Source organism: Elephantulus edwardii, unplaced genomic scaffold (genome assembly GCF_000299155.1).
Source record: "Elephantulus edwardii isolate Elephantulus edwardi_28Jun2011 unplaced genomic scaffold, EleEdw1.0 scaffold00007, whole genome shotgun sequence".
NCBI classification, from domain to species: Eukaryota; Metazoa; Chordata; class Mammalia; order Macroscelidea; family Macroscelididae; genus Elephantulus; species Elephantulus edwardii.
Genome location: NW_006399757.1, coordinates 15699466 through 15719897, shown reverse-complemented (window position 1 = coordinate 15719897; position 20432 = coordinate 15699466). Strand labels below are relative to the sequence as shown.

At 37.2% G+C, this 20432-nt stretch overlaps 1 protein-coding gene across 1 annotated transcript in view; it reads left to right on the top strand.

The window, feature by feature from the left end:
- The window catches only part of ISPD (isoprenoid synthase domain containing), a 390875-nt gene that overhangs the window by 12846 nt on the left and 357597 nt on the right, over positions 1 to 20432 (top strand). Inside the window, exons 2-3 of the mRNA XM_006880260.1 lie at positions 6893 to 7169; positions 14103 to 14252. Coding sequence (XP_006880322.1) covers positions 6893 to 7169; positions 14103 to 14252 — 427 coding nt within the window. The remainder of the gene's footprint in view (positions 1 to 6892; positions 7170 to 14102; positions 14253 to 20432) is intronic.

Genomic DNA, 20432 nt, shown 5'->3' with positions numbered 1-20432 from the left:
TTCTTTCATCACCATAGGCTCTTGCTCAGTGGGGCTAAATGATAGACTTGTATTTACCAATGGAATGCTCCAGGAAGGAAATGATCAGGAGAACTTGATAGAATCTTTTCAGGCTGCGGACTTAGGTGTGGATTTGCTTCTAGCTAAGGAGGTAGACCAGATTAATTTATTCAGCAAATATTTGTTCGGTAGGCACCGTGTGAGACACTTAAGAGTTTTTTTTTTTCAGTCCTATGATTTCACATTATGAAATTTTAATACTGTGAAATACCATTAATTCTATAACTAGAAAAGAATGTGAATAAATCTTTTAAGATACAAACAGTACTTATAAAGGCTTGTAAGCACTAGGTGTATTCTGGTTGCTCAACAATTTGGCTGATGAGTTTGTTATCTCTTTAGAGTTGGCTAAAGCAATTTCTAACATTTGGGGAAAAAAACATTTAACAACCACAATTGTGACTTAGAATAACAAATAGGGAGCTCTGGTCGCTAGTCCCAGATTAAGTTATGCTTAATTCAAAGGCCATCAATCTCCAGCAGTTTGAGTCCACCAGTGGCTTCATGGGAGAAAGACAGACAGGCTCCTCTGTGAAGATTTAAAGTCTTGAAAGTCCAGTGAAGGTCCTTATGAGTTGGACAGACTCTACCATGAAGAGTCTCTAAGAAATGGATTCAACTCTGTGGCAGTGAGTGAGTGAAAGACATTAAGTAAAACATCTTGCTTTACGTTGTTTTTGTTAGGTGTCATTAGGTTGAATAGGACTTATAGTGACCCTATAAACAACAGACTTGAATCCTGCCTTATCATCCTGCCATTCTCATCATCTCTGACACACTACACGCATTGCTGCAGTCACTGTATCAGTCTATCTTGTTGGGAGTCTTCCTGCCTCTCTCTGACTCCCCATCTTTCCAAGCATGTCATTTTCCAATGAATAACCTTAACTAGCTACATGTCCAATGTATGAGAGATAATGCTTCACTGTCTTTGCCTTCAGGGAGCAAACTGGCTGTTCTCTCTCAAAGACATGTCTATTTGGTCATTTTTTTTTTTGGCAGCCCATGAAATATTCAGTACTCAAACTCAAAGGCATCAATTCTTCTATCATCCTTATTTAATTTCCAGCTCTCTGATGTAGGTTGAAGTGCAACTAATTTGGCCAGGAACTGACTCAGGTGCACTATAGTCTTCAAACCGACTGACATCATTACTTTTAAATATTTTGAAGAAATCTCTGACAGCAGACTTGCCCAGTGCCATGTATCTCCTGATTTCCTGACTGCTGGTACCAAGGTTATTGATCCAAGAATAATGAAATCTTTGGCAGCTTCAATTCTTTCTCCATCTACCATGATGTTGACTGTTGGGCCTGTGGAAAAGATCTTTGTTTTGGTATTGAGATGTAATCCACACCGAAGGTTGTAGTTCTTCATCTTCATGTCCTCCTCACTTACAGCAAACAAAGATGTGTCATCGTATAACACAGGTTGTTGATGAGCCTTCCTCCAGTCCTGATGCCACATTACTTCTCATAGAGTTCTGCTTCACGAATAATTTATTCAGCATACAAATTGAATAGCTATGGAAAAATAGAAAAAGGATACATCCTTGAAACACATCTTTCCTGATTTTAAAGCATGCTGTGTTCTCTTGCTCCATTTTGACAACAGCTTTTTGATGTAGGTATAGATTTCTAAGGATCATGATTAAGTATTCAGGGATTCTCAGTTTTAACCATAATTTGTAATGTTCCACACAGTCAAATGCCATTGCATAGTCATTAAATAAAAAAAAAATAGATATTCTGGTATTCTCTGCTTTCAGCCAGGATCCATCTGACATCCACAATGATATCCTTGATGCCACGGCCATTCTAAACCCACTTGAACTTTTAGCAGTTCCATCATGACTCAGTATGTAAACACCTATTTATAATCATAGACACCAACATACACATTTGAAGGAAATTCCATTAAAACAACCTATTCTTGTTCCATGCTGGGCATTCTAATTGTTCTAATTTGTTAGTTCTAACTCATTTATCAAAAAAATATTGTCCGAACTTAACTCTTTTCATGATATATTAATGGTCTTTGAAATGTACGATGTGAGATACAGTTGCAGTGTGAGCAACATTGACTTAAAATGTGATATTAACTTAGCAGATTATACAGTTGTTTGATATCATTTGATACCAAATTTAATGCAGTTACTGCTTGGTAATTTTCCTTTCTATTTGATGGAATAGAAAGAATTGCTTTCTAGTTATTTTTAAAGAATTTCAGTAAAATTGATATTTACTTTTGGGGCCTCATCCATTAGTTCATTTACTTATTTATTAAACACATATTTGAATGACTACTCTCTAAAAGGGAATTCTCTTGACTTACTCTGTAGGAAGTTCCACTTCTACACCAAAGGCGCAACCTTTCTGGTGTTCTAATTAACCAGCAGCTCTTGAACCACTCCCCTCTCATTTGCTCCTACTTCTCCAGCAGAGCATCTGATGGATTTGATCTGTGTACCGTCAGGATTGCAGCATAGTGTCTTGTCACTAGGCCACCAGAGCTCCCTTTCTGTCATGCAATTTAAGGCTCTGACTTGATGGCAATGAGTAAATGACTCTAGCATTATTTCTACTTACCATGTCATCTTTCTTCCTCTCAATTCACCTATATTAAAAAAGAAATACAATTTTTATCAAAACTAACATCATAACTTTAAAGTTGTCACTTAAAAATACCTTAATAAAAGTGACAGAGTAAATACATTTGGGGAAAGACTTTAGGGAAACATTCTGTGATTTGATTGCACCTTCATCCATAGCTATTTATCTTTTAAAAGAAGCTTAAAAAGATGTCAGAATAATATATCATTAACATATACAGAGCAAGGAAACACTGCTTGGTTCAAAATCAGGAAAGGAGAGAATTTAGGATGCATCCTGTTTCCATACCTTTTCAATCTATACGTGGAACAGATAATTTGGAAGGCTGGATTTTATGCAGGAGGAATGTGGCATTAGAATTGGAGGAAGACTCATCAACAACCTGTGATATGCTGATGACACAACCTTGGTTATTGAAATTGAGGAGAATCTGAGATGCTTGCTGCAGAAAGTCAAGGACTCTAGTCTTCAGGGATTGAAGCTCAAGATCAAGAAGACAAAGATTTTCACCACTGGGCAAATTGGCAGCACCATGATAGATGGAAAAGAGATTGAGGCTTTTAACAACTTAAGCTTGCTCAGCTCTATAGTCCTCACTCTTGGCACCAGCAATCAGGAAACCAAAAGATGAATTGTGTGGGAAAAATCTGCTGTCAGGGACTTCTTCAGAGTTCTGAGGAGCAACAGTGTCTATCTAGAGACTAAGGTGCACCGGATCCTGGCTATAGTCTTGTGATTACTTGCTGTGCCTCAGAGAGCTGGACAATGACTAAGAATGACAGGTGAATTGATGTCTTTGAGTTATAATGAGTTATAATGAAGAGTATCAAACATGCTATGGAGTGCCACGAGAACAAACAAGTCTGTCTTGGAGAGAGTGAAACCAAGTTTCTCCTTGAAGGCTTGGATTTTGAAGCTCTGTCTCACTTTGGGCATGTGGCAAGGAGGGACCATTTCTTAGAGATGGACATCTTGCTTGGAAGGGTGGAAAGAAAGCACAGGATAGGAAGACCCCAGATGAGGTAGATTAACCCAGTAATTGGGGTAATGGGGGTAAGTATGTCAGTCAGTTAGACTGGCTCAGGATAGGGCAGGGTTCAGAGCTATTGTATATAGAGTTGATATGGGTTGCAAATGATTTGAAGACAAATAAGAACAACAACAACAACTATCTGATAATATTATGTATTTGTTGGTAACAGTAACCTCATAAGGCTGATTTAACTATTAAGTGGGAAATTACAGGCAAAATACCATATGTAGTACATGACACCTAGAAAGTGTTTAATACATATTAGAAATTGATCAGATTCTGTAGCAAGTCTTGGGTAGAGCAATTGATTTTAATAAGCAATGTGATAAGATGAAACATTCTGCAAGTAGACAGCAGAAGATGTTGCACCCATAATGGCAGTAAGGGGTGACTTTCTGTAGGGAGCCCTATCCCAATTGCAAGCTGAAAAGCAAGTAGGATTTAACCTGGAGTGGGTGGGGATAGAAATACGGATGGAGACAGTGTTGAAAAGCAAAGGAAGCAGCACATACAAAGATATGGATCTAAGACAGGATGTGGTATTATCCCTTCAGGGAACAGCTCTTAATGCTGAGAATAAGAGTCTGCCCTTCCCAATAAATATATTTTATGCTAAGAAGTTGGTAGTTTTATGTCTTGCCATTTGATTATCTGTTGTGGCATTGTGTAAGATACAGTAGACAAAGCAATTCTTAGCACACATATTCCTTAGCCTTTAAGAAAAATCTCATCCTGGGTCCATTGATTGTAGAATACAAAGTCCTCATTAAGTGGTTCTGCTGACCAGCTAGGGAACACTTGTAATGCCACTTGGGAGACAGTCAAGTATAGTTACAGGCCTGGGAACTGGGGAGGAGACAGAAGCTCAAGTTTCCAGCAAGTAGATATATTTTCCAAGGCAATTGACTTTAAGGTTCCTCATACATATAGTAGGGATAATAACCAAATGTACAGAGTTGTTTTGGAGATTCTTGAGGTTATCCTCTGAACTATAAAATATTATGTAAGAATTGTTATTTTAGGCCTTTTATGTCAGATATTTTACAGTTGGGAAATAGTTAAGTGATATGATTATTGGGCTGGTTGAGAAATAATTTAAAAATAAAATTTGTATAAAAACACAAACCCACTGCCATCCAGCTAGATCGGATCCATAGTGACCTTCTGTCGGGTTTCTGAGGCAATAACTTTTTAAAGGGAGCCCTAGTGACTTGTTGTTATGTACCAATGAGTTGGAACCAACCCATAGCTAACCTTTCAGCTGGTTTTCAGAGTCAGGGAATCACACTGGAAGAGATTCTCCTGTGGAGCAGCTGGTGGATTCAAACTGCCTGCATTCAGGTTGGCAGCACAGCTGGAAAGGCATTGTGCTGCCATTTCTGCCAACTCAAAAGTGTGAAGCAGGCATAACTGAGAGATACTGGGAATTCAGTTCCAGATCATCAAAGTAAAGCTCATATTGCAATAAGGCTAGTCACAAGAAGTTTGTTGTTTTTCAGTGTATGTCATTGCTCTGGGCCGTCCATTTGTAACTGACCCATAGCAGACCCTTCAGCACGTTTTCAGAGGCAGAAAATCACACAGGAGGAGACTCCACATCCTTCTAGGCTATGTTTTACACTGTACTGTAATTTATTAAATATACATTGCTAAAAAGATTGAGATAATATGAAAATTACCAAAACGTAACACAGAAATATGAAGTGAACACATGCCATTAGAAAGATGGCACCAAATAGACTTTCTTTTTTTTTTTTTAAATTTTATTATTTTTATGTGTGTACCATCAAATCACATCTGACTGGTACAGGAGGAGATTGTTCCTCCTTTTCCAGCAGAGCATCTGGTGGATTTGAACCGCATACCTTTGGGATTGCAGTGCAAATAGACTTTCTTAATGCAGGATTGCCTCAAACTTTCAATCTGTAAAAAAAGAAATCTGCAAAGAACAATAAACAGAAATGTAATAAAATGAGATATGCCTATGTTTTCAGTCTGGTAGGTCAGTAGGTCTCCTGTTAAGTACATGTTTGACAGAAGAAATCACATTACTTTACATTCTGTAGGACTCTCTAGTGGGTCAGTGATGATGAAGTTGGTACAGGATAGAGGGTTTAGACCCACTGTTCATAGGGTCCCTTCAATTCATACTCAACAACATGTAACATTTTTTTTTACAGTATATATTTTTTTTTGTTTTATTATTTTTGTGTGAGTGTACCGTCAAATCAGATCTGACTGGTACAGGAGGAGATTGTCCCTCCTTTTCCCAGCAAAGCATCTGGTGGATTCGAACCGTGAGCCTCTGGGATTGTAGTTGCAGCTCCTTGCCACTAGGCCACCAGAGCTCCCCTAACATGTAACATTTTAACAATATATTTTAGCATTTCATGAAATTTATTTTTCTACTGTTTTTAATACTGATTTATATTCAGATAAATTTAGTTATTATAGTTTCCCTTCGACAGCAAAGAAATGTTGGTGGCAAAATGCATAGTGTATTAAGATTAAAAAAGGTCTGTGGTTCAAGTCCACCAGCTGCTCTATGAGAAATAGATGGCAAGTCTCCTCCCTTAACCAGTTTCAGAAACTTGATGGAAAGAACTATGAGTTGGAATTGACTTGATGGTGCTAGAATTTTGAGCTTCCCTTTATTTAAACCATAGATTTTACCTTGAAGTAGGCAAGTTTTTGTGTTATATTTGCTTCCTAACTTTATTATTTAAATGTTGGCTAAGAACTCAGTGGACTTCTTGAAGGGTCAGCCTTTGAAATGCAGTTATTCCTATGCCATTGAAGAAAATTATTGGAAAGAAAATCTATTTAAAAACATATTTCAGTTACAGTCTATATTTCTGACAACCTATTACTATCGTGATTGTTTAACTTTTAAATCAGGAATTTCTGATCGAGTGTGAAGTTATCTCTGTTAGTCATTTATGTCTTTCAATCTCTAGTATGATAGATTAGTTCTTTACTTACAAAAAAACCACAAAAACCCACTGCTTCTTTATTGGAACTCGCATAAATGCATGGAATTGATTTAGTAATTTTTTTAAATTTAGTAATTTTAAGGTTCCATTTCCCTATGTAGATATTCTACTAGTAAGTAGTAATTTTCTTAATTAGCATATTTTTAATTGCCTAAGAACCAAGTTACATGAATGTTTATGCCCTTTCCTTTTAGGGTATGCTGGATAAAGGACATTGTTGTGGCAGTAACTAGAGAGAACATGGAAGCAATGGAGGATATTATCCAGAGGTACCAGCATGAACGCATTTCACTAGTTGAATCTGGAGTGACCAGACATAGGTCAATTTTCAATGGACTAAAAGCATTGGCAGAAGTTGGGTCCAACTCTAAGCTCTCTAAGCCAGAAGTAGTGATTATCCATGATGCTGTGAGACCATTTGTGGAGGAAGATATCCTACTTAAAGTTGTCACAGCTGCTAAAGAACATGGGGTAAGTATATTTCTGAGAACATGGGAAAAAGGAGCAGATACTATATAGTGTAGCATTTGCTTAGCTTCGGCAGAATTAATACCAGATTACTTTAAATAGGCATGATGGCCTATGAATATTACAGTAATGTCTCTCAGAAAATATTTATTGTTAGAGATTTTAAGAATGTAACTTGTCTTTTGTTACAGATATTTATTATTACAATGTAATATGAGAGCTCTGGAGAAAAAGAAAGCAATGATATCAGACTGTCAGTTTAAATGCACTTTAATGAATATATCATTCATTAAATGCACCTGTCTATAAGATTAATGATGCATATTGAGTAAAGCCAACCAAATATATTTTAATGGCATCTGTAAAATTTTCTTATGTTATAAAACTTGTTTAAAGCAATAAGTATTAAAACTTTTTTACACTAAACTTCAAAATCTAGTTTCTTTTTGAATTATTGCTATGTTATTTTTGTTAAAGGATACTTTTAAAAATAGGTAAAGACATGGATTTAATACAAAAGGAACATGTATTAAAGATTTTATTTTATACTCATTATTTGAGTGAAAGTTTGCATTTAACCATTTATTCATATTTTGTTTTATGATATTATGAAATTTAGTTTTATAATCAACAACAATCTTAATTATAATGCACGCAATATAACTACACTCTTTCCCATTCCTCCCTGTGATTCTTGTTTCCATAAATCCTCTGACCTGCCTTTTATTACTGGGAAAGTGCTGCTCTTTTGATCTTGCTGTTGTTGTTGTGTGTCATCAAGTCAGAATTGACCCATAGCTGATCTTCCTGCAGGTTTTCAGAGGCAGTTAATTGCACAGGAAGAGATTGCCCATCATTTTCCCATAGAGCAGCTGTTGGCTTCGAACCATGTGCTTTTGGGATTTCATTGCAACTTCTTGCCACTAGGCCTCCAGAGTTCCCTTTCTTAATCTTATAGGTTGATTATTCCAAGGAGTGAGTACCTCCTTGGTTCACCTAGTTGTTGGGTACTGTTGCGTAGAACTGACCAATAGCTGACCTTCATGGTAGGCCTAGCAATTGTTTGGCTGAAAATTGAGAACAGTGAATTTTGTTCCAGGTTTGAAGGGTGAGTAAAGGCTATAATCTTGGGAATTTCATTATTCTCTTCTGCTGGTAAGACTGGCCCTTTTATAGTTTTGATTTTTTTGTTCTACATGGAAGGATGAGTAATTTTCCTTGCAATTTATTGCCTCTGAAAACTCACTGGAGGGTCAGCTATGGGTTGGTCCTGACTGTATGGTACACAGCAACAACTATCCAAGATCTTCAAATGTGATCTGTTTTACAGTAGTTAGCAATGATCGCTGATTACCATCAGTTCTTTTGGTTTCCGAGTTGTGGAGGCTGAGGTTCATGTAGCCTGTTAGTCCTTTGCACTACTTGATTTTATGCACTTTTGCCTTTCTTCCCAGTTCTTTATCCCAGACAGGGAGAGACCAATAGTTGCATCTTAGAATATTGCTTGTAGGTATTATTGTCATGACCTGAGTCCAGAATGAAAGCTGCATAGTAGAGTGGACTTTGGGGGAGGGAATGTATAACAATGAAATAATTTTTCTTTTACTTTTCAAAGAGAAGGGCAAACTGGAGGAGAGGGGTAGGCAGGGAGAAAAGTGCAAAAAATGAATGAATGGAAATCCAAAATATCTGTAAATTTTCCTTAAAATTATTATTATTATTAATAAAATAAATTATATTATAAAGAATATTGTTTGTAAACTTTTAAGACTTTTAAGTTGCCAAGCATGAAAGTCGGATATAGAACATTGTCTTTGAGAACTATGTTGTGTCAATTGACCTTCATGTGTACTTATACTCATTACTAATGAATAAAACAGACAGAAGTTACAATTGATCCAAAACAGCACCAAAATAGGACAAAAGACATAAAGAAATGTTAAAATTAATTAATAAACAAGTTTCTGATAATTATGGGGAATGGGAGAGAATCGATTGAATCTCCTTTGGATAGACTTTATTTGCATGTTTATAGAAAATAATTCTTTTGCATTAATATTAGTCATTATAATTTACAAAGTTGCAAAACAGCTCAAAGCCAATGAAAGACTGGATTTATCCAACCTGAAAACTAGCTCTAGATAATTAAGAGTTTTCTAATGAAGACACTGTCAATTTTTTTGTTGTTTATTCAGAATTTCTTACAAAGCTTCTTTTTTATTGTGTACTGTTAAGTCGGAACTGACCCATAGCTGACCCTCTCATGCATATTCAGAGGCAGTTAATCGCATAGGAGGAGATTGCCCATCCATCTCACACGGAGCAGCTGGTGGCCTCGAGCTGCATGCCTTTGGGATTGCAGCACATCAGGAAATCAATGTACTACTTCCTGTCAACTCATACTCTGTTTTTAACTGTAATAATAATAGCAACAACAATAACTATAAATACATAAATGCAACTAATCAAGACTTATACTAGAAATGTGGTTCTTAAATTGATGGGACATATTGACATCTTTTTAACTTCTTCCCAGTAAACTGCAAAACAATTTTGGTAGGAATCAAATGACACCCTAAGATATGACTCTTCAGATGACTTTGTTGTTATTGTTAGATGCCATCAAGTTAGCCCCTACCCATAGAGACCTTGTGTACAACAGAACGAAACACTGGTCCATCCTACATCATCTTCACAATATCTGTTGCTCTTGAACCATTTTATGGAGGATTTTCTTTTTTACTCATGCTCTACTTTAGCAATTATTATATCTTTCTTAAAGCGCTGTCCTTTCCTGATAACACACTCAAGGAATATGAGAAAAAAAATCTTAACCATTTTCACTTTAAAGTAGCCTTCTGGTGGGACTACTTCCAAGACAGATTAATTTGTTCTTTTGCAGTCCATGCTATATTTGACTCAAAGAACATACATTATATATAATGAACACACCTTTTAGCCAATTGCACTTCTTGGTAATTTTTCTTTTTCTGTCAAGTCTTACTCAAGATAGCTTTTTTTCCCCCTGGCTTTGCAGTTTGGAGTATGAACCCATTTTGGACAGATTTTTTATTAGTAGAGTACTTAGGAGTATGAGTTTTAAAAGCATTACACTTCAGGATAGATCTAGAAATGTTCTTTTCGATTTTGAATGCAATGCCATTCCTCTCTGTCATTCTTGGCATAATAGACAGTATGAGTATCTGATTCCAAATGGCTAATACCATTCCATTAGACCATTTAAGAATGTTTAGGATATTTGTTTTATGTATTTTATTTAATTTTTGACAACTTCCAATTTTCCTAGATTTATATTTTATGTATTTCACAACCCTGTGACTAGTGAGTATTTGTAGCCATTTCTCCTCAAGAGAAATGTGACCATTGTATCACATCAGCCTATAAATTTGCCTTATTTGCTGAAAGCTGATATCACTAAGGTAAACTATTTTGAAGAGGCATATCTTCTCCTGTTGTATGTTGAGTGTTTTACAACCTGAAGAACTTCTAACACTACATCAAACAATGTGCTGCTGCTGTTCATAAGGTTTTCACCAACTAGTTCTTTCACAAGAGGATAGCCCATCCTGCTTTGTAGTTTGTCTTTGTCTCTAAGATCCACTGACACTTGTATCCCATGGGTGATCTTGCTAGTAATCTAACCTGTAGTGTCACTTGCAACACACAGATAACCCCAGTATAGCACACTGTGGTACCAGTGGTAAAGATGACTGATGACTGGCATTTTCAACTTTTTTTATTGTCTTCTTTTTCAAGGGCCATCCATATTGTAGCATGTATCTGAACTTTATTCTTTTTTAAAATTATTTCCATATTACCAAATAATATTCCATTGAATTGTTTAACTACATTACAATTTTATTCTTTATATTTATCACCATATAAGTATTTACACACACATATGTAGTAAGAAAAATACCTTATAGTGTATCTTATAAAATCTAGGGAGCTCTGCTGGCATGATCTGTAGGGAGCTGTTAACCACACCTCTCTGGTACTTTGAATCCACCAGTGGCTCTGAAGGAGTAGAAGACAATCCCCTGTGATTTAAAACCTGACAACCTGCCGGAGTGTCAGCAATGGGGGATGGGGTGGTAGTTATCTACATATGCTGTTGTGTACTGTTTAGTTGGAACCGACCCATAGCTGACTCTTCAACGGGTTTTCAGAGGCACATAATCACATGGGAGGAGATTGCCCATCCTTTTCCCACGGAGCACCTGGTGGCCTTGAACCATGTGCCTTCAGGATTGCAGTGCAGCTTCTTGCCACTTGGCCATCAATGTATCTGAAAATATATAATAAAATCTAACTATTTTGAAACCTCTGATTTGGGGCATGTTTATAGCCACTCTTGGATCACAATGGTTCCAGTAGATTTCGCTATTTCACTAATTTCTCTGTCTTCTTGTTTGCTTCTCTTGATATCATTCCTAGGTGTTGTTTTGCCATTAAGTTAGAACTGACTCTCAGCTGACCCATCATGAGGTTTTCAGAAGCTGTAATGCATATGGAATCTGTGAACTATCTTTATCTTACAGAACAGCTGGTGGATTCGAACCATGCACCTTAGGGTTGGCAGCACAACTCTTTACCCCTAGGCAATGAGGGATCTCTACCTAGTAGGCTACATTAATTGCTGGATGATTCCTCAATTTTTTGACAGTGCTCTTTTCTAACCATTGCTCTACTTGTGAAGGAGATATGTTCTGGCGCTTTCTAGATATAGTTTTGAAGCAAGTCTTGTAGTTTTGGTCTGATTTCACAGGTACTTTGGTTAGATATCTCTTTCTGTAGTTGTAGATGGTCTATATATAGTTGAGCTCTTTTGCTCTCCTGGAGCTACCAGCCATCCATTAGTTAATGCTAACAATCACAATAATTTTTTTTTTCTTTGGAGAATGCTCTTAGTCTTGAACTTCTTCACACTCTATTCCAAAAAAGTGAGTTCCATTGGAGAGAACGTTGTTACTCTCTGTTCTTATAGATTATTTTACCCCCATGAATACAATTCTTTCTACCACTTGTTGCTGTGTGCTATGGAGTCAGAACTGACTGATAACTGACCCTCCAGTGGGTTTTCAGAGGCAGTTAATTATATGAGAAGAGATTGCCCATCCTTCTGCAAATGCAGCTCATGGATTTGAACTGTGATTTGGGATTGCACTGCAGTTTCTTACCACTGGACCATTCTTGGCTTGTCTTCACTAGGGTAGTTCCTTCATCCTACAGAATGTGAATGCAAGGAGTAAGGGAACCCCAAACTTCTTAGCCACATTTGCCTAGAACCTAACTTCTCTAAAATATAACTATTCGTTGTGAGAGATACTGGCAGCCTATCCCTCACTGGCAGATCTGTAACTTCTGACTGAAGACTGGGAGAAGACGGCACTAATCACCAGTTAGCGGTGGTTCTTTGGGAAGAGAGTTTGTGCAGTTCCTCACACTGCTATTTTGGGATTGGTTAAGGAGTTGCACTGCCAACTCAAAGGCACATGGTTTGGATACAGCTGCTTCTCTATGGAAGAGAGAGGGCCAGTCTCCTCCCAGGTTAGTTATTGCCTTGCAAACCTACTAGAGGTTCAGCTACGGGTTAGTTCTGACTCAGTGACAACATGATCTTTACTAAATATTTATTCACTTCATGGCTTGATAAAAAGTTCCAATAGCATCTACAAGGTCTTTTCATGGGTTGGGTTTTTCTACTTACAAATCAGCATGAGTCTGTGGGTTTTTCCCTTACCTTTCCTCTTAACGCCTGCTGAGAGATAGAGGGTTTATTGGTTGGACTTGCTCATTCTCCCCTACTTGAACATCACACCCTTAGTGGTACCCTTGGCCATCTCTACATCTTTGTTTTTATTCTGTGGCTCCAAATTTCTGTTTGATCCACTGGAAATGGTGATAGAGTTTGTACGCTGTGTGCCTGGCTCATATACTAGCTTTAATTTCCAGCCAGTTACTTGCTTTGTTAACCAATTTGTGGACTGCCGGTCTTGCTCAGATGATGGTGTCCTCATGACCACATTGATGCATCTGTGCGTTAGCTTAATGTGCTGTAATACTCATGTTAAAGTTATATATAAAAAGAAGACATTTCTGCATCAGTATAAGATTTGGCTAACTGCCTACCATAAGAGCAGTATAGTAAGACAAATTCACCAAGACAGCTGTCTGATAATGACCTTGAACATGACATTACAATGGAATTCCATTAAGTATAATAGAAAAATTCTCAGACTTGAAGGTGTCTCTTTTTTCTAAAGTTTTATTAGATCTATCTATCTATCTATCTATTAAGGAGCCAGAGCTCTCATTAGAATAATGGAAGTCAGTGGATATTTTGCCCGAGGAAGTGTGACATGGAGGCTTGTGTTTGAAGAGAACTGTTTTTCACAAGAATTAGAGCAAAACATAAATTCATTGTTATTTGAATTGCTGTCGAGGCTCATTTTGGGGATCTGAAGGGATATGTCTGTTTCCTTAATTATCTAATGTGTAAATTAAATTTTCTGAAAGCACACTAAATTAGTAAATATTAATTTGCAATGCATTAGGATTCTTTCACAATAATCCTTCTCCCCATTCTTACACTCTTTGGGGAATGCCCAACTCTATCTTAGCGTCCTTCTGGAGTATTTGATTTCAAGGACCCATGATGAAAGGAGATTTGAACCTATGATGAAAAAGTGAAGTATTACTCCCACCTTTTAGTAGATGGAACTATAGTATTATGAAGCTGAAACGGAATTGATTGATTTGTGAACTCAACCAAGAGTTTCTCAAATGTTTCCTTGAGGTAGCTATTTGAAGTTATGAGTAACATCTGCTTTCTCAAGTGAGATAGTTTGTCTTTAAAACAGTCTGTAGGTGAGATAAATGTTTTATTAGTCTTTCTCCTTTGTTTATTCTTAGGCTGCCGGAGTGATCCGACCTCTTGTCTCTACTGTCATCAGTCCATCTGCCGATGGTTGCTTAGACCACTCACTGGACCGTGCCCAACACAAAGCAAGTGAAATGCCACAGGCTTTTCTATTTGATGTGATCTACGAAGCATACCAGCAGGTAACAACGTGGGCTTTTTAAAAAAGCTGTTGTGTTTCTAGTGCCTAAGTGCAGCCTTGCATTTAGATATTTGCTAGGAAGAATCACAAAACCATAGCATTTGGATATATACTGTTGCTTAAGACTTGTTACAGCCAAGTAGCGAGGAAGACACATATGGAATCTAGAGAAACCCATATGCAGCTTTCTTTATGCTTCCCACCTATTGATGGATCACACAGGACACACTTCTACTGCTGCAGGGAAATGAAGCATCATAGGTACCATATTTCTACCTAGAAAAGCTCAGCATGTAGGGAAAAAAAAATCCCGATTCCTAGGAGGAAAGTAGATATTGTGCATAAACTGTATTATTTACACAAACAGTCTAGGGGTGAAACTCTCTTAAATGTTCACTGGTAAGGTGAAGAGCCAAGTTCCCATATGCCAGTCAAGACCTCCTTGGTGAGCAGGCCTTTCTAAAAGCAGCAGTTACAACCTCCTGTGGTTAATTTTTAGGTAGAAGTGCTTACACAACTGTTAATTAACATTATAGTTAAACGCGAGTTGCTATAAAATCATTGAGTTGGTGTTAACTGCCGTCAAGTATGACTCATAGTGACCCTAGAACAACATATCTGAACCCTGTTCTATCCTGTGTCACTTCACACTTCCTGACACACTAGAGCCCACTTGGCAGTCACCATGTTGATCCACCTGGTTGAGGGTCTTCCTCTCCTTTGCTGACCCTCCACCCTTTCCAAAATCATGTCCCTTTCCAAGGAATAGTTCCTCCTTAGCGATATGGTCACAGTATGTGAGGCAAAGCCTCATCATTCTTGCCTCCAAAGAGCATTATGGCTGCACCCTCTCTAAGACATATTTATTTGTTCTTTAGTCCATTCATAGGCTTTTCAGTGCTCTTCTCCAACCCCATAGCTCAAAGACATCAATAATTCGTCTGTTGTCCTTATTCACTGTCTAGCTCTCAGATGCATAACAATCTGAGATTTTTGGTTTTAAAAACATTAATTTGTTCATTTTAAGATTTCATTGGATTACCTTTGTGAAGATTTTTATGTCTTTGGAAATTTTTTTGTACTCACATACATACTACAATCATTTGAATATTTATTCAGGCACCATTGTATATCAGGTTTTAAGCTTACCAGAAACTTCTCAATGAAATAAATACAAGGTAAGATTAAGTATTGAACTGTATAGCTGATCCTGCTAGACACTCGGTAAATACTTGAAATAGACTTCTAGAACTTGATGAAATACACATATTACATTGGAATAATTCCAGATATTTTGGGATGACTGCCTGACTGGCTCATTGTTGTTGAGTTGGATTCAACTAATAGCTGGCCCTTTTTACAGAAACTGTAAATCACGTGGGAGGAGATTGTCCATCTTTTTTTATGGAACAGCTGGTGAATTTGAATCAGTTGCCTTTGGGTTGGCAGTGCAACTGTTTGCCCACTAGTCTACCAGAGCTACTTTTCTTTTGGAATAGAAAAAAGTTGATCACATATAAAATTATACTGTGAGTCAATGAAGAGCCCTGATGGGGTGACGGTTAAGTGCTTAGCTACTAATGGAAAAGTTGGAGGCTTGACCTCACCAACAGATCTGTGAGGTTAAGATCTGGTGATTTGTTTCTGTAAAGAATACAGCCTAGGAAAACCTATGGGCAGTTCTAAGCTGTTCTATAAGGCCAATGTAATTGGATTGACTTGATGGCGTACATGAGTCAGTAATCTTGACTTGTCCAGCAGCTACCCTGTGTTTTACATGAGTTTGACTATGCAGATTTAAAGCATACTTACAGCATAAGAATATTTCAAAATAACTTATATAAAATTCTTATCAAACTGAATTTGAATACAGAAATTTAAGATTTGGTCATTAATTCACATACATGCTAAACTACCTTTTTTTTTGTTAGTCTTGATTGTAAATATTCTATATTATAGATTAAATTTTACAGAATTAAAGCTAATATATGCCACATTCTTTTAGTATAATGCAAAAATTTTCTCATCTTTATATAAACATTTCTATTAGAGATAATAGCTAGTGGTATGCAATTGCAGCACACAGTTCAAATCCACGAGCTGCTCCACAGGAGAAAGATGGGCAGTCGGCACCTGTATAATTCACTGCCTCTGAAAAGTTATGAGAGGGTCATTATGGGTTGGTTCTGACTTGATGGTATACATCATTAGCAACAATATCATCATTACCTATGTTTTGGAAGAATATTTGAATATAATTTATTGACTCTAACAATACCCATTGCTGTTGAGTTAATTCCATATAGTGACTACAGAACAGAGGAGTCACTCTGAGGGGTGTAATATTTATGGAAGCAGGGATGTAATATATTTTTCTTTTTTTGTGATAAAAATTTGTATTTAGAATTAGCTACCTGGACTCAGTTTAGATGATCCCAATTTTGTTTGCAACATCTAAAGTCTCATAGTCAGTAGCAAGTTAAACATAGATCATCTCTCCATCAGGCCTAATTAAAGTGTTGACTTGGGCACGTGAATGTCATGGAACTTCTTTACAGCTTATTTAAATTAGTGCTTGTTGGTCTTGAACATGAACTCAAATGTGTTGTTATCTTTTATCTTCTTCATGGCTGAGCAAGTGATTAAGGGAAACTTAATGGCATAGTGGTTAAGCTTGTTTCTCCTAGGAGCGCTCTTCCGGGGGTATTTGGGTTGCCTTTGGAGGCTCAGGGTCTTAGGAAGCCGGAAGGTAGGTGGGTGACGTGCGGATCTTCCCTTTTTATTTTGGCTGTGAATGCCCTACAGGACTGCCTTCTTGGCCTTTAATGCCTTTGTTTGACTTCAATTTTGGGAGGGAGAGGGGCTTATGTAAAATCTATACATGGATAAAACTGTTGTCTGAATGGAGCAAAGGGACATTGCATGGTTTAAAATCAGAAAGGGTGTGAGAAAGAGAGGTATCCTTTCTCCATACCTGTTCAGCCTATATGCTGAGCAAATAACTTGGGAAGCTGACATCTATGAAGAGGAATAAAGCATCAGAATTGGAAGAAGATGCATAAACAACTTGTATTATGCAAATGACACAACCTTGCTTGCTGTGAGGAGTACTCGAAACACTTGCTGCAGAAGATCAAAGAATACACACACACACACACACACACACATTCTGTATTGATTAATTCTCATCATTAGGGAAAAAATAGGTCCTCACCACTGGGCCAATATGCATCCTCATGATAGACAGAGATAAGATTGAAATTGCCCATAATTTCACCTTGCTTGAATAATACCCATTGTACCAGCATTCAGGACATCAGAAACATTGGACCAGTAAGCTGTTGAACACAGCTCCAAAATACTAAAGAGCAATGATGTAAATTTGAAGACTAAGGTATGCCTCATTCAGGCCATGATGTTTTCAGTCACTTGTGATACATCTTTGAGCTGAACAAGGAATTAGGATGACAGAAGAAAACTTGATGCCTTTTCTAGGGGTGACTTTGATATGTGAGCATTTCTCTCACAAAGGATCACTTTCATCTCTCTCCAGAAGAAGAGAAGAACTGATTTGAATTGAGTTAAGAGTGAATAAGAAGGCTAGTAAATGTTTTTGTATATTGAACAGAGAAATGTAAGGGAGGAAATTATTCGAAAGGGTTATATATGTTAAGAATTAAAAAAAAAATTGGTATTTTTTTTATGGTAGATTATATAATGCCATATGGATATACTAATGAAAATGGTGCAGTAAAGATGAACACTAATGCTGCTATAATAGGTGAAACAGTGTATTAGTTGTCTTATGGTTGATCTTGACTGTTGTTGTTGTTATGTGCCACAGAATTGCTTGCTTTTCATGGATACCCTAATAGCTCTGAACCCTTTCCTATCCTCTGAGCCAGTCTCACTGACTCTGACATACCTAATCCCGCTACTTCAGTTGCTGTGTAAATCTATTTCATCCTAGATCTTCATCTCCTGCACTGTCTCTACATACCTTCTAAACATGATGTCCTTCTCCAAGGACTGGTCCATTTTTGTAACATTCCCAAAGTATGTGAGACAGAGCTTCAAAATCCTAGAAGCCAAGGAGAAACTTGCTTTCCCCCTCTCCAAGACAGATTTGTTTGTTCTCTTGGCAGTCCATAGGATGTTCAAGACTCTTTTTCAGCACCATAACTCAAGACTCTTTTTCAGCACCATAACTCAAAGGCATCAATTCTTCTTATGTCGTCCTTAGTCATTGTCCAGCTGTCTGATGCATAGCAAGTAATTGTGAAGACCATGGACTGGATCAGGCACACCTTAGTTTCTCAACTGACATCATTACTCTGTAATACTCTGGAGATGTTCCTGACAGCAGACTTCCCCAGTGCAATTCGTCTGTCAATTTCCTGAGCGCTGGTGCCAGGAGTGTTGATTGTGGAGCCAAATAAGCTGAAATAGTTTACAACCTCAATCTCTTATTATGGTGCTGCCAATTGGACCAGTTGTGAGAATCTTTGTCTTCTTGAAGTTGAGCATCAATCCATATTGAAGACTATAGTCCTTGACCTTCTGCAGCAAAGACTTCAAGTCCTCCTCAGTTTTAGCAAGCAAGGTTGTGTCATCCACATATCACAGGTTATCGATGAGTTTTCCTCCAATCCTGATGCCACATTCCTCCTCATAAAGCCCAGCCTCCTGGATGATCTGCTCCACATACAGATTGAAAACGTGTGGAGATAGGACATATCCTTGATGCACACCTTTTCTGAATTTGAACCATGCAGTGTTTCCATGCTCTATTCTGATGATTGCTTTCAAGTTGAAGTACAGGTTTCATATCAGCACAAACAAGTGTTCTAAGATTCTGATTCTTCTCAAGGTCAGCCACTCTTTGTTGTGATACAAGAAGCAGACCAAGGAGATGGACGAGGAAGATAAAACTTTCAAGCAGAAACAAAAAGAAGTATAGAAGAAACTTGAGGAGCTAATAGCGAAAATCACAGGCAAAAGTCCCCTGGCCATGAATGGAATTAAGAAATCTGGCAAAAAATAAGACTGAGGCAATGATGAACCTTACTTCTGTTCCTTTTTAAGACATTTGGATTCTCTGCTGCAACATCTGTTGCCATCTGTAGTTAGAATGAAGTGTTTGTCTTGGAGCCTGTTGTATATTAAAGAAGAAGCTTTTGTAAAACAGTGAAGAAAAGAAACCTGTGAAGCTCCATCTCCTCAGTTCTCACTCCACTACTCTGATCTTAGCTGTGCAGTCAAAGGAAACAGGTCCAGAATCCTGCCAGGATCTCCTCGTCATTATTTGTTATGCCAGTATTCTGTACCACCTAGAATTAAACTAACTCATTTGGACAAAATAAAATAAGGAAAAAGAAGATTAAAGTAAATGGATTTTTGAATATTATTTCAGTTTTTTCTAGTTTTTAGTAAATAAATCTTTTCTAAATTCTAAATTCCTGTAACATCACAAGTTTGAGAGAATGTACTTTCATTTTAACATAGTTCTTATTATTTAGTAATTTGCTTGCTTCTTTAACATCTCTGGTGTTTAGACAAAGTATTTTTTAAAACTACTGCTATAACTTTAAAATACATCCCATTATCAGAACATGAAAGATTTTCATGTCTTTTCTAGACTTTGAATGGATTCTCTAATGTCACTGATTATAATCATATTTTCAATTATTGTCTTCATTATTTTGTATAGTGCCACAAATCTAGTCAATGTTTAATATGTTATTATGACACTTTAAAAAAGCTATAAGGATTTTTAATGGTATAAAATGTGGCAGGGTTCTTTCAGAAGACTTTGAATTTATTTTCTTTAATGGGAAGAAGAAAACTGGGTTATTGTAGAAATCGTAGAGAACCATATACCAGCTTCCCCCCCTGTACTTTTCACCTAGTTCACACATGTCTTTAGGAACTGTATCTTAAGACGATAGGGCCATCTGTATTTACCTGTATTAGAGAACTTAAAAAAAAAGGTGGAAGTAGTCCAATTGCAAAAGTCTGTAAGAACAAAAGACAGACAAAAGATGAGGCAAACACGGGACACAGGGTCTGAGGTTGGAAAGAGGGATACTAACATAATAAGAGTTGTGATTTCCTTCCTGTGGTTTGTCCTGAGGTTACAGCATTTTATTGGAAAAATAGGATCCTGGGAGGTACCCCCCCC